General features: G+C 59.0%; 5 protein-coding genes across 5 annotated transcripts; 3 read left to right on the forward strand and 2 right to left on the reverse strand.

The window, feature by feature from the left end:
- The first annotated feature begins 58 nt into the window (after window positions 1-58).
- Window positions 59-1,415, forward strand: FA10DRAFT_299677 (hypothetical protein). The gene is made up of 2 exons (XM_025524749.1): window positions 59-758; window positions 833-1,415. The coding sequence occupies exons 1-2, from the start codon at window positions 249-251 to the stop codon at window positions 1,322-1,324; spliced, it is 1,002 nt and encodes a 333-aa protein (XP_025381596.1). The 5' UTR covers window positions 59-248; the 3' UTR covers window positions 1,325-1,415.
- Window positions 1,416-1,510: 95 nt separating this feature from the next.
- Window positions 1,511-3,064, forward strand: FA10DRAFT_299678 (hypothetical protein; the record flags this gene model as incomplete). Its single annotated transcript, XM_025524750.1, has 2 exons — window positions 1,511-2,565; window positions 2,637-3,064. The coding sequence occupies exons 1-2, from the start codon at window positions 1,581-1,583 to the stop codon at window positions 3,062-3,064; spliced, it is 1,413 nt and encodes a 470-aa protein (XP_025381597.1). The 5' UTR covers window positions 1,511-1,580.
- A 515-nt stretch (window positions 3,065-3,579) lies between these two features.
- On the reverse strand, window positions 3,580-6,939 carry FA10DRAFT_283978 (RNI-like protein; the record flags this gene model as incomplete). The annotated part of the gene is made up of 2 exons (XM_025523882.1): window positions 3,580-5,167; window positions 5,246-6,939. 2 exons carry the CDS (start codon window positions 6,937-6,939, stop codon window positions 3,580-3,582), a joined length of 3,282 nt encoding a protein of 1,093 aa, XP_025381598.1.
- Window positions 6,940-7,646: 707 nt separating this feature from the next.
- On the forward strand, window positions 7,647-10,202 carry FA10DRAFT_264936 (hypothetical protein). The gene has a single exon (XM_025520850.1). It carries the CDS (start codon window positions 7,685-7,687, stop codon window positions 10,079-10,081), a length of 2,397 nt encoding a protein of 798 aa, XP_025381599.1. The 5' UTR covers window positions 7,647-7,684; the 3' UTR covers window positions 10,082-10,202.
- Window positions 10,203-10,282: 80 nt separating this feature from the next.
- On the reverse strand, window positions 10,283-13,086 carry FA10DRAFT_299681 (cysteine proteinase). The gene is made up of 2 exons (XM_025524751.1): window positions 12,244-13,086; window positions 10,283-12,170 (listed from the first exon to the last, which is right to left on the reverse strand). The coding sequence occupies exons 1-2, from the start codon at window positions 12,622-12,624 to the stop codon at window positions 10,410-10,412; spliced, it is 2,142 nt and encodes a 713-aa protein (XP_025381600.1). The 5' UTR covers window positions 12,625-13,086; the 3' UTR covers window positions 10,283-10,409.
- Between the last annotated feature and the right edge of the window lie 15 nt (window positions 13,087-13,101).

A 13,101-nucleotide genomic window follows, 5' to 3' on the forward strand; every position in this document is an offset into this window, starting at 1 on the left:
GAACCCTGTAGGCAGGCACTACTCCCCTATCCATTCATCCGCCGACCACCCCTCAGCCCTTCATCATCGTGTCACCAGTGCGGCCTGGGCAATCAAGGCTTTCTATCCAATCATAGATCGCAGCTGGCGATTCCCGCCTTCCTTTTTTCTTATCTAGAGATCCAAGGGACAAACTAATGCACGCCACCTGCTCGACAGCTTGAGAACCCAAAAACGCCACCGCGCAACCCACATCAGAAGACCACGAAATGCCACACGCCGCCGTCGTGGCAGCGGCCGTATCTGCCTCTGTGGCCGCCGTCGTCGCATTCGAGCTGGGCGTCTTCAAGCCATGGCGCCAGGAGAACTGGCCCGAGGGGGTTGGTGAGGGTCTCAAGGGCGAGTGGGAGGCATTCAAGCGTGATATCCAGGATGGCTTGCACGACATTGCTGGAGGGCGGGATCGTGATATGCGAAGGCATCGAGATGGGGGTGCATGGCAAGGCAACGACGCAAGGGAGGAGCAGGAAGAGGAAGAAATGCTGAGGAGAGAAATGGACGAATTCGAGATGCACCAGCGCGAGAGCACGCTGCAGAAGCAGCGAATGATGCATGAGATGGAGCACGAAGCGCAAGCAAACGACGGGAGTCTGTACAGCAACTACACCGAGGCAATCAAGGAGGCCAGGAACGCCGACGGGACAGCGTACGTGATTCGAAAGCGAAAGACAAAGCCGCCCGGTCCATTGGTCGATGCAACAAGTGGAAGCAATGTCCTGGTGAGTTGACCTTCTCGCATGCCCCCTCCCTTCATCTCGTGCAGCCCTCATTCTGATGCAAAAACATAAAACAGACCCCTTCTGCACTGGAGAATGCGCCTGAAGTCGAGTCGCCGCATCACCACGTCGGCGAGGCTTCTCCTTCGGTGGCTTCCGTCACGCTCATGTCCTTGGACTCGGACCAAGAATTCGTGGAGAGCCACAATCACCTAGAGTCTGAACACGCACTCGAGATAGACACTGCGGAGTCCGCAAATGGCCGAGGGCTCGACCTCATCTCGGCAATGGACCGTGACGAGGTCGCAGTCGAGACCGACGTCCACCCTTTTGCCCCTGCGCCCTTGTTCGGCGGCCCACAGCACGAGCCACCCCTCCTCGTCAGCCCACCGGAGAGCGTCAGCAACTGGACCGAGGCCGGCATCAGCGCGGGCACCATCTCCGGCCCAGCATCGAGCTACGGAGAGGTGGCGCTCAGCCCGCGTGGCTCGACCGACAGCGTCCTAGACAGCGACGAGGACTGGGTGCCCCTCCAGCATTCGAGGCCTCCTTCCCCGCCTCATTCCTAGCATCCATTCTCCTGGTTCCCTTACCTCTTCTCTGTAGCCTTACTTTTAGCTTTCTTTCGATAATGTCACGCACGATCTCGCTCTTTCATATGCCACTCGCAGCGACAGGTGCGATTCTCGTGCGAGACAAAAGTTTAATTTTTTTTTTTTCCCTCGCTCTCTTCTGCTAAATTTCCGTGTTCTCACCGTCACGTTGCCTTGCGCCCTCTGCGGCTCGCCTCGCTTCGCCTCGCCCCGCCTCAAACCTCCCGATGAGATGACCCGAGCACATCTCGTTGAGAGTGCCGAGGACCAAGGGGAAGCGGAGGAGGGCTTCCTCCCCACGCGGGACCTTCCGCGCCTGTCTCGTCGAAGCGGCTCCCAGCCCTCGCTCTCGTCGATCCAGGCCGGCCTCGAGGCGCTCTCGAGGGCCCTGGGCCTGCATCTGTCCGCTGAGCACTACTGGGTCGACCCTCCTACTGCTCCGTTCGCAATAGAGGACGAGATAGACGAGGGTGAAGACGACGAGGAGGAGGACGAGGAGGAAGAGGAAGACGCCTTTGAGCTCCGGTACGCCAAAGACTGGCTCCTTGGTCTCGTCTCGCTCTGGACGCTGGAGCACGAGGCAGACGAACAGGAGGCGCGGGAGGCCGTCCTCTCGCGAGCCAGCCAGCTCCTTGGCTTTCTCGCGGGCAAGTCCGCCTCGGGCACTCTCCGTCGCATCTACCATTTCCCCCTCGGATCATCCCGCTCCGAGGACGAGGTTGGAAGAAAAGAAGGAAGGGGCGTGGTGGTGCGTGTATGCACGACGGAGTCGACGCTCAAGGAGGACGCGCTGGGCAATCGGACCTGGGGCTCGGCTCCGCTGCTCGTGCGTCACCTCCTGCCGCGTTTCGAGGCGCTACTGGCGAGCGCAAGCGCAAGGGAAGGTGGTCGGGTCATCAAGGTGCTCGAGCTTGGAGCAGGCACCGGCTTGGTCGGCCTGGCCCTGGCGGATCTGGCGCGCAGAATGGGAGGTCACGCAAGGGTAGAGGTGTTCCTGACCGACTTTCATACCGACGTGCTATCGAATCTGAAACGCAACGTCTGCGCCAATGGCTGGACCCTCACCGAGAGAGGTGCTTGCGCTGACGATGACGAGGAGGAAGCAGCAGCAGCAGCGAGAGTCAAGGTGCTGGTGAAGCGCGTCGACTGGAAGGACGTGCATGACGGCAAGGCGACGGACATTTCCGGTCTCGAATTCGATCTCATCGTCGCTGCCGGTGAGTCCTCCCCCCCCTTCTCTCCCCTTAACAAAGAAAGCTCTGTACGCCACTGACTCTGGAGGGGACAGACTGCACATACGAGTCTCTCCACACAACGTGGATCCACTCCCTGGCCACGAAACACCTCGCCCGACAGTCGCGCCATGCCTCTGGGCCCAACAGCAGCATCGCTGGCGCCCTCCATCTCCTCTCAGCCTACCGTCCAACGCACCTGCAAGAATTCGACGACCTCTACCGTATATTCCCGCGCTCCTCCTCTTCGTCCCAACGACTAGAAGAGACGCTGTGCATCGCGCAGGAAGACGAGATCGACGGCTTCGACGACTTTGGCCCGCCGAAGCTGCTGTCCCGTCGGCAGTCCCACCGCAACGTTCACGAACACCGACGCGGCGGACAGTCAGCATCAATGTCGCCCGACATTGGCTTCGCGAGGAGGCTGAGCGGCACGCCGACCAAGTTCAGGCGGTACGAGATCCGTTGGAGCGCAGCAGGCTAGATTGAATAGACGAAGCTCCATCATTATATTTGTACAGTAGTAGCATTCGTACCGTATACTTTACGATAGACGACAGTAGATAGATAGAAAGGCCAGCCGATAGATAGACTTACAACCATCAACACCATCTAGAAAGAGCTAGCTAGCTCACGCAAGAAACAGACACACGGCCTGACTTGGCCTTGGATAAAAGGAAGACGCTTGAACGATGGGAATGTTTTACCGGAAAGTGGAGCTTGACGACTACTACTACTACTGCTACTTGGATGGACGTGAGACACAGAAAAGAGGCTTGAAGCACACCAGATGAGATGGAGAGATGACAACAAAGGGAGAGAGCCGGAAGAGTGGAAAAGTGTGTGTGTGTGAAGATGCCATGGAGACAGATGTGGGTTTGGGGTTGCGGGAAGGGGTTTGCTTGATAGAGAGATGGCGAGAAGCAGATCCGCGAGTAAAGACTGGGAAGGCAAGGAGGACATCGGAGGCGGAAGGACGACGAGGCAGGCTGTGTCAGTCTAGTGAGGTCCACCGCCATCGCCGGGTGCTCGTCCGAATGAGAAGAACTGGGCACCTGCTGACGATGACGACGAGGGACCAGCGCCACCGCTTGTCCCACCACCACCTGCTCCACTGCCACTGCCACTGCGGGCGTTGGGCGTCATGAACGACATTCTGGTCGTGGCACTATCCGCGGGAGGCGTCGCCAGCGCGGCCAGTCTTCCGTTGGTGGTGGAGGCTGTTGCTTCTTCTCGGCCTTGTTGGAATCCCCCATTGGCCCCCGTGCCCGTTGATGCCGCCGTCGAGGCCATATTGCTATTGGCGGCAAATGTGTCGACGTTTGCTGGCCGACTTGGCTGTGACGCTCCTGTGAATGCTCCAGACAGGCCTGAGGTAGAAGCCGAAGCCGAGGCCGACGAAGTGCCTTGTTCCCCGGGCCCTTTGGCCCCGCTTGATCTTCCGGCACCTCCTGCTGCTGCGGGAGGAGGCATCGAAGAAGACGAAGAAGACGACGATCCAAATCTAAACGACCCTGGCATGACATGGTGCTGCTGTTCTCCTGTTCCTACCCCTGCTCCTCTTGCCTCTGCTGCTTCTGCTCCCACTGGTCCCCTGCCATCTCCTCCTCCGCCGCTGCCTCCTCCTCCCCCCGGCTGAGCAGCGGCTGCCGCGGCCGCTGCTGCCTCTCGTTGTATTTGCATCTGCTCCTGAAGGAATCGCTGGACATCGGCCGCGGTCGCCACCGCCTCGTCCTGTCCTGCGCCTGTCCTTTCCGCCGACGCAGCAAAGAGAGAGGCCTGCTGCAGCCGCCTGAACCAGCTGTCGTACACCATGTCTCGGTTCGCCCCTGGTCCTGCTCCTGCCCCTGCCCCTGCCCCTGCCCCTGCCCCTGCCCCTGACGGAGCGGTCGCACCACCACCACCACTTGAATACTCTTCCCCCGCGTGGCCCTCTCTCATCAGCCGGGCAAGATCCGCGGCGGAAGCGGCGTCGTTGGACGCATCCCGCTGCGGATGCTGCCTGCTCATACCGCCGTTCCTCGCCACCAGCGCCGCGCGTCTCGAGGCATTGTGCCTCTCCTGGTGGTAGGCCATGTCGGCCCACGCGCGCTGGATGTCCGGCGTCAGCTCGCCAAACTGGTGAGGGCTGCTCCCGTCGCTGTAAGCGCGCTGGAGGAACCGTCGGAGCTCGCTGACGCCCTTGCCGCTGTAGACGCAAAAGGCCTGGCGCTGGTGTGCATTAAATTCCTTGGGAGGAGGCCGGCACATGCTCTGCAGCTCCGGCCTGCGGAAGGCGGGCACGCCCGTGAGGCTGAGGTGGGTGAGCCGGGGCAGGCGCTGAAGAAGCCAAAAGATCGCGGGCACCGACACGTTTTCGCAGTAGGAGAGGTGGATGCGCTCGAGGCATGTGTACCGCTCAACGAGGCTGTAAATGGCCTGGTCGGTGAGGTTCATGACCCTCACGAGTCCAATTCTCCTTAATTTGGGCAGATTTGACGCCAGCTCCATGACGCTCAAGTCCGTCAGTTGCGGGCAGCAGGCGAGATCGATGTACCGGAGGCGTGTGCAGGAGCGCGCCAAGTGGCATACTGCACGGTCCGTGAGGCTGGAGAGGGGAAAGAAAGAGGTTTGATCAGCAACGGACAGGCGGCAAACACAAGAGGACGGCGTGCAGTCAACTCACTTGCTGACATGACCCAAATGGAGGTAATGCAGATTCTTGCCGAGCCGGGCGATGCTGTAGGCACTCTCGTTTGTCAGGCGAGTGCACTTGGCCAGGATCAGGTTGCGAATTCGGGGAACATTGGAGACGATGCCCTCGATGGCGGCATCGGAGATGGTGCTGCAGTTTGTGAGATCGAGAATACGAAGGTGGTCAAACATACGCGAGGGCCGCAGGTGGGTGTGCATCGGCGGGCTGCTGTTGGGCATGGTGACGTTGCGCGGGTAGCTGTTGGTATCGTCGGAGGAGTGCGATGTGACCAGGCCCGGGTTGCCGTGGCCGTCGTAGCGACCCATGGGTGACGCTCTCCGGCTCGTCGGAGCAGAATCGCTGGCACCGTAGGCCAGATGGTGGGGATGGGGCATCCCCAGGCTGGGTCCTCCTCCACTAGCGCCACCACCAGCACCACCACCAGCACCACCACCCCCCAAGGCGGGCGTCGAGCCTGCAAAGCTGCTGGCGGGCGCAGGAAAGGCCAAGTCGGTGAGCTTGCCGCACTGGGCGAGGCGAAGCTCGCGGAGATGGTGCGAATGCTTCCAGATCTCGCGCACAGAGGCGTCGGTGATGAGGGGGCATCCGACCAGGTCCACCTCGAGAAGCACGGGACACGACTCGGCCAGGGCCTGGAGGGCCTCGTCGCCGACATTCTCGCAGTTGCACAGCTTCACCCTCCGAAGCAGCTTCGAGTTTCTGGCCAGCGTAGCGACGCTCGTCGACGTCAGCTGGCGGCAGCTCGAGAGGTTGATGCCCTGCAGTCGCTGGCAGTTTTCGGCAATGGTGTAGATGGACTTGTCGGTGAGGTTGGGGACATCCGACAGGTCGGCCGCGACGAGATGCTTGGTGTTGGACAGCACGGCAGTGATGGCCTCGTCGGAGAGACGCGAGCAGCCGGCGAGGGTGAGGCGCTCGAGACGGGTGCATGCAGCCATGTTTTTGAACAGCGAGTCCTCGAGCTCACCCGACAGCTGGGCCAGGTTGAGCCGCCGGATGAAGGTGGCATAGGGAAACGTCTGGTCGGGCCTCCGGATGATGTGGATCAGCTTGAAGAGCGACGAGAGCTTGGGAAAGGCGGGCCGGTGCCAGAGCAGCTCGACGCCACAGAGGCACCACGCCTTGCATACGTTGAGGCAGCGCTTCAGATCCGGCGGGCTGTGGGCGACGTATTTGAAGATGTGCAGGAGAATCTCGTGGGGCAGCGTGGCTGCCGACGCCTTTGTCGCATTGGCCGGCGTCACCTGCCACGACTGGCTCGAGTTGGCGCCGCTCGAAGAGGCCGGCAGGGCGGCCGAGCCGCGCGCCTTGAGCGTGTTTCGTCGGTCACCCATGTTGAGCGAGGACGAGGCCAGGTCGGTGAAGACGTCGTCGTCATCGTCATCATCGTCCACATCATCGTCGTCCTCCTGGTCCTGGTCATCGGAATGCGATGTATTTGATGGCGACGGCGACGGTCTGTAGGACGGCGAAGGACCTCGGCTGGTCATGTCTGCGTCCTGGGAGCTGACCAATGCGTTGCTTTCCTCGACGAGCCCACTGCCTCCGGGCTGTTGGAAGCCGGACGCGAAAGGCGCCGAGGATGACGACGCCGGCGGAGGCGCTGTGCTTCTTGCTCCTGTGTCGCCGCCCGCCGCTTCGCCCGCATTGCTTCGCGAGTCCATCGTGTGAGGAGAAGAGGCAATGGTAAAGGTTTGCGACTAGCTTGAGCAGCAAAATAGAGTGTAGAGGGCGCAAAGAGGGCTGACGCCGAAATTTTCAGCTGCCGAACAGCTCGCAGGGTATAACGCTGGGTCAAGATAGAGAGAGAGAGAGGCCACCCTGCTGCTTGTGGTTCTTGCGCGTGACTGTGTCGTTCCCTTAAACGAGACCAGGAACCGCCCCTACTGACTGACTGAGCCCTCTCCTCCACCGCCACACCACCAACCGCCACCTGCTTGTCCCCTGTGACAGGTCGTAGCGACGACTGCAGTGCCCGAGATTCGCCAAAGGCGCGGTTCGGCCAACTCCGAGAGGCGGTCGGAGCGCAAGCAAGGATTGCAAGCTGCTCTGCTCGACGTGTCGGTAGAGATTGTCGGAGCCAGAGCCAAATGAGAGCGCAATGACAACTCGCTGTAACAGAGCCCTCTCTTGGTTCTCGCGCGGGCAGGACAACTGGGGCCCGCTGTGATGAAGCCAAGAAATGGCGAGACGGATGGGCAGGTTAACGTCGATGCAACGGCCGAATTCCAGTGATAGCGCAGCCTTGTCGACGCGCCCGGATCTCGCTAGTTGACATGAACCACGTGGCTCTTAGATTCTAGCCTGGGCGCCCTTATTTTTTTTATCGATTTTTTGGTCTTGATCTTAGCGTTCTTGAAGTTGGTCTCCTCCCCCACCCTTTTCGAAGCACTGATTTAGGAGAGCGTGATGGAGGCGCAGGCGGCAACAACGCAAAAGATGCGAAAGAAGGGGAGCCTGGAATCAATGGCATCTGGTCTTACTGTGGGGATGGCTATGGAGAAGAGCACGAACGACGCTGAGCCGAGCAAGAAAAAGAAGAAAAGGAAGGACAAAAACAAGCAGGATGGAGAGCTCAGCTTCACGACGGACCGCGATAGCGATCGCGGTGCCCGGCACATCGTTTGGGATAATGCAGGCAATGAAGCTGTGCAAGACAACAGCCCTGAGAGTAGTCGCTCGGCCATTCCATCCGCGTTCGGGCAAGCACGCGATGATGATGGGGTCGAGGAGAAGAGGCAGAAGCGGCTGGAGAAGAAGCGACGCAAAGAGCAGAAGCGACAAGAGCGAGAGATGGCGGCCCAGGCCGACTCAGCATCCGTTTATGAACCACTCACAGCAGCGCAGGCGAGTGGTGATGCGGATTCTCAGCGATCAGGGGCGACGACGCAAGGAGCCCAAGCTGTAGAGCAGGGGCCGAGCTCTATTCCTGGTCCGAGCCAGACCTCGCGCGAATCCCCGAAAAAGAAGAAGAAAAAGCCCAAGATCAATCATGCCGAAGATGGCAGTCTATACCGAAGCAACGGCCTGGGTCAGGCTCATCTTTCGTCTCAGCAGGATCCCGCTATCGAGGATGACGAGCTTGCAGAAGACGAACTATCACACCCACAGAGCGAGACGGTCCGATCGTTTAGTCATGCTCCAGAACGTAGCACCACACGCCAAGCTGAGCCTCTCTCGACCTCGCCATCAAAGCCGAAGGAGAAGCGGAAGTCTAAAAAGGGTAGCCAAGTCGAAGTGGGCAGCGATCATGCCTCTCAAGAAGGTGCTTCATCAGCTGCGGTGACTGCTGTCAATGCCGGGGCAAGCCCCCAGAAGTTGTCGGTGTCCAGCCACCAGGGAATTGACAAGGGCAAGAAACGTGCGGCGGAGCCTGAGGATGTGGATGGCATAGACTCTTGGCAGAATGCCGAGAATTCGAGCCGAAAGAGGGGGAGGAAGAAGAGAGCGGCCGATGAGGGACACGGCGAAGCGGCTCCGGCGCAAATTGTCCTCGGTCAGACCACAAGCAACACCGATCCCACTCTGGAAGAGCATGAGATCAATGAGACCGAGGAGGAACCGATATCCAGTAAAGGACGAAGCCGGAAAAGTGTAGTCCCATCCCTCGCAGCCCTGACGCAGATCGCTCAAAGCAACCCGTCCGGCTCCTCAGTTGGCCGAAAGACGACCAGGCGTGGACCTCGAAATGAAACGAATGCCCTGCATTCGAAAGAAGCGACGATCGCCGACGCTTACGGACTCCGTCATGAAGACATTCTCGTTGAAAAGCTCTACCAGCCCCACCAACTCCGATGGCTCGCCGAGGGTATCGGCCTGGAGTACAAGCTTGGCGCTTTCAGCAAGACGGAGGACGAGCACATCGAGAACGCACTGCTCGAGTTCGGAGAAGAACACGGTCTTAACCGCGATCAGACCATTGATCTCATGTTTAACGCCGAGGCCACCAAGAGCGAGCTATTTGGCTCCTTGTTCAGGGCTGCAACTCGCAGCGTGCCAGGCAGGTCCAATCGGCACGTTCGCAAGCACCTTCAGACGATCTACCACCCACTTGCCCACGCTGGTCCCTGGACCCAGGAGCAAACCGAAGCTTTACAACAGGCGGTGGCATCGCACGGCCAAGACTGGGTAGCCGTGGCCAAAGTTGTCGGCCGCCGGAGAGATGACTGCCGAGTTCGATGGAGGGATCAGCTAACTCTAAAGACGACGAGGCCCGATAGTGCCGTTGTAAAGAACAAAGGCACCTGGACGGAAGCCGAGATGGAGAAGCTGCGCAACGTGATTGAAGAAGTCTGCCGAGAGCTGTCAATCGACATTGAGAAGCGCGAGTCGATTCCATGGACCACTGTCAGTGCGCGGCTAGGCGGCGAACGTAACGCCAACCAAATCTACCAGAAGTGGTGCGTGATGCTGGATAAAGGCCTGTGGAACGAGTCGGACGATTTCATGCTCTTGCAGCGGATGAGCGAGCAGACGGAAGCCGTCGAAAATGACGACATCACCATGATCGTACTCCGCGATCTCCAGACAGACCAGTGGCGCTTCAGTCCAAAGACGATGCGACGCAACTGGCAGAAGCTCGTCAAGAAGTTTCTCGACGTGGACAATTACAAGACCAACTTTGCTGCAAACTTGGCCAAGCTTAACGGGCTCAGGCACCTTTCAGCAGAGGAGAGGAACAAGAGGGCGCTACGCTCCAGTCCGGGACGAGGAGTAGGAAGTGGAAGAGGAAAGTCCAGGAAAGGAACGACGAAGGGTCTCGACAAGAAAGGTGTGGATACGATTGATTCCGACGAGGAGGTGTGAGCATCACCTTCTTCTTCATCATCCTGGTCATGCGACCTGTACTGTACAATCTCTTTGACCATCGCATTCGTAACGATTCTGTAGTGGTATGTAGTCCCTAATTCAATATTCATCGTCCGTGCTGTTTTCGTCCTCGTCCGCAATGCGGCGCTGTAAGTCGACGATGAACATCAGGGAAACAACAGCCAGCGCTTCAGACCTCGACGATGAACAATGTAATTGTAACAGTAATGTATGAATGCGAATTAGTGTATGTCGACGCAATGAAGAGAGACCATGCATGTCATGAGAGGAAGCCAGCCGAGGAAGAAGAAAGAGGCCCAGCCGTTCATGCCCTCGATTTCATCATGTCGATCTTTCTCTTCTTTTTCTTCTTTTTCAATTGCTTCTGCTGTTGCTGTAGCCCGCCGACAAGGTACGGCGAGGAACCGCCTCCTCTGCCGAGCGCCCTGGCCTCTTCTTCTAGCCGTTGTCGCTCACGTCTTCGCTGCTTCTTGCTCCTGATCAGCGACGGCGACGACGGCGCCGCGCCCGGAGCTTTTGTTAGCGGCTCGTATTCATCTTCCTCTTTTCGAGCCACGTGCTCTCCAATGGGCTCGCCCAGATCATCTGCGCCGTCGTCGTCGTCGTCGTCGTCGTCGCTGTCATCCGCTTCGTCTGACGGCGCAGGTCTCTTCTTCAGTGACGCAGCGCCACCGTTGCCGGACACCGAAGCAGACACCACTGGTGTATCAATGAGCTTCGAGAAGGACGGGCTTGGCGTCGAGGAGGCATTGGCCGGTGCAGACGGAGCGATAGGTCTGAACGCAGGCGTATAGGTGCCTGGCCTCTCGACGCGCTGGCCCAAGTCGACAGAGGAAGAGGGTGAAGATGCAAGCTTCGTCTTGGGCGTCAGCGCACCGTCTGTCTTTCTGAACTTCCCATCAGTGCCATTGGTTCTCTGCATCGTAGCAGAAGACGACGGTGAAGCTCCCACCGCCTCGCTGAGGGTATCTTCGGGTCGTCGGACGTAGAAGAGAATGTAGGCACTGCTGGAGCCCGTGGGGGCACCTCGAAGCGAGGAGATAATGTCATCATTTGCTTCGAACCACTTGTTGGAGGTACCGGCCGTGTGGCGCACGCTGGCAATGTAATGCCCGCTGTTGGGACCACTGCCCTGATGGTGGACGACTGATCGAAGCGTGTAGTGAGCTGGTCGGACGCCTTCGGAGAGCACTTCTTTGCCCAAGGTCAAATTTTCGGGAAATTGAATCTGCTTGCTGAGCTTCTGGCCAGTCAGGGTGAATCGCTTGAGGTGAATTGTGAGACACCGTGGCGCCTGGTCGATGGTGAACTGCTTCGTGGCATTTACCGGTTTGCGGCACTTTTCGCATTTGTACTTTTCCGATCCCCGCAAGTGATCCACTTCTGTGAACTTGTGAAGGGCCGAGCCGAGAGTGTTGGAGGGAAGGTTGCGAATGTCGAGGCTGAGGTCCAAGATGGGATCAAAGGTGTCCGAGTTGTGCTTGCACACCTGGCATTGCACTCGGCTGCGAAGCCGTCCGCCAAAGATCTTGTGCACCAGCGTCGTTTCTCGGATCGGATCTGCGGGCTTGAGACTCTTTGGCGCGCGAATCAGACTGGATTTTTGCATGGCGTCAAGGAGGAAGCGGAGAAACTCATGCGCATCCTCTTGTCGAAATGGTCGCAGCGTGCGGGCGTAGCTCTTGAGGTTTGTCAAGAATGCAGTGGGCGAGACGGCGTAGCCGCTTGAGCCTTGTTTGCCGAGAAGGCGCTTAGCCAGACTTGCCATCTCCCCAAGGGCGTCGAAGCGCTGGACGTTGGAGCCAAAGCGGCCTCGGAGCTTTTCGTCGTCCTGCGTCAATAGCGCGTTGAGCAGCGGCGGGAGATGGACGAGAGACTGGAGAACCGAATTCATGTAGCAGGTGTTGCCCTTGTTGTGCAGGCCGACTCCCCGGTCTCGAACAAGGCCTGTCGGTGCCATCGAGTGTATTTTGTAAGGGTACAGATCAGGCTTCTTGTCCTTGACCTCGGTCTTGAGCTGCGCCTTGGGAGACGAGCTGGGCTCGGAGAGATCCGAGGTTGCCATCTGATGGGCCCCAAGCAACTCCAGATGAGATTGGGTACAAGAAACGAGCTGAAACAACATGAGAGAAGCTCACCTCATCGCTTCTTCTGGGTCCTGTCGCTGTCACGCTTCCCTTGCGTTGCCCTGCAGCCTGTTCTTTGAGCCGGCGGCGCTCCTCGATGACCTTGGGATCATTAATGGCCGGATAAGGCACCTCTGCTACTGCCTTGTAGTTGCTCTTGACAAACTGCACGGGGTTCTTCTTTGTCTCGGCGATGAAAGCCTGGCCCCGTTGGATCGCCACATCGTCTATCGCTGACCACGGTCTTGAACCTGCTCCTCCATTGCTGCCGGCCGAAGCAGATACTCCTTTCGGATGGGGGGACGATGCTTTCGCCTTGCTTGGCGAAGGCGTGGTCGAGGCAGGCATAAAGCTCGGGCCGGGCTGATGCCGCCGGTCGATGACTTGGGTCATCCTAGCCTGCTACTCCCGCTCCTCTCGCGAAGCACGGGTCACGTCGTGTGATCTCGCCAAGGGTCCGATGGTGTGCCACCTGTCGCTCTCCTTGCCACCTGTCACCCTACCCAAGGGTCTCGTCCCTTACGATGTACAATTTGCGTTGGACCCAAGCCCGTCTCCGCTAGTCGCGGCCGCTGCTGATACGAGCAGTAGCCAGCCGGTCGAGGGCGTTGGTCTGCGACGCGTCGCTCTCTCGCAAGAGTGTCTGTCACCTTCGCTAAGAGCGCGGCCGACTGGCTGCCGTTTCGCGACGGAAGAGTGGGTTCGACTGATGCGAATGCAAGAGTACCTCCCGCTTACACCATCTCAAGCGATGTCCAAGTTTAGAGCCTGCCTGGACGATTGGCCAGAGGGTCGTCTTCCTGAACAGTCTACTAGGGACAGGCAAACAAAGCGCGCTCGAGCGTTCCAAAAAAATGCCGGCTCGAAAAA

Source organism: Acaromyces ingoldii (genome assembly GCF_003144295.1).
Source record: "Acaromyces ingoldii strain MCA 4198 unplaced genomic scaffold FA10scaffold_1, whole genome shotgun sequence".
In the NCBI taxonomy this organism is placed as follows: domain Eukaryota; kingdom Fungi; phylum Basidiomycota; class Exobasidiomycetes; order Exobasidiales; family Cryptobasidiaceae; genus Acaromyces; species Acaromyces ingoldii.

Excerpts from the sequence above, each read along its gene's own strand:
- FA10DRAFT_299677 (XM_025524749.1), top strand. The coding sequence starts at position 249 with ATGCCACACGCCGCCGTCGTGGCAGCGGCCGTATCTGCCTCTGTGGCC. Across the intron at positions 759-832 it reads CAAGTGGAAGCAATGTCCTG|ACCCCTTCTGCACTGGAGAA; the intron begins GTGAGTTGACCT and ends AACATAAAACAG.
- FA10DRAFT_264936 (XM_025520850.1), top strand. The coding sequence starts at position 7,685 with ATGGAGGCGCAGGCGGCAACAACGCAAAAGATGCGAAAGAAGGGGAGC.
- FA10DRAFT_299681 (XM_025524751.1), bottom strand. The coding sequence starts at position 12,624 with ATGACCCAAGTCATCGACCGGCGGCATCAGCCCGGCCCGAGCTTTATG. Across the intron at positions 12,171-12,243 it reads GACCCAGAAGAAGCGATGAG|ATGGCAACCTCGGATCTCTC; the intron begins GTGAGCTTCTCT and ends GGGGCCCATCAG.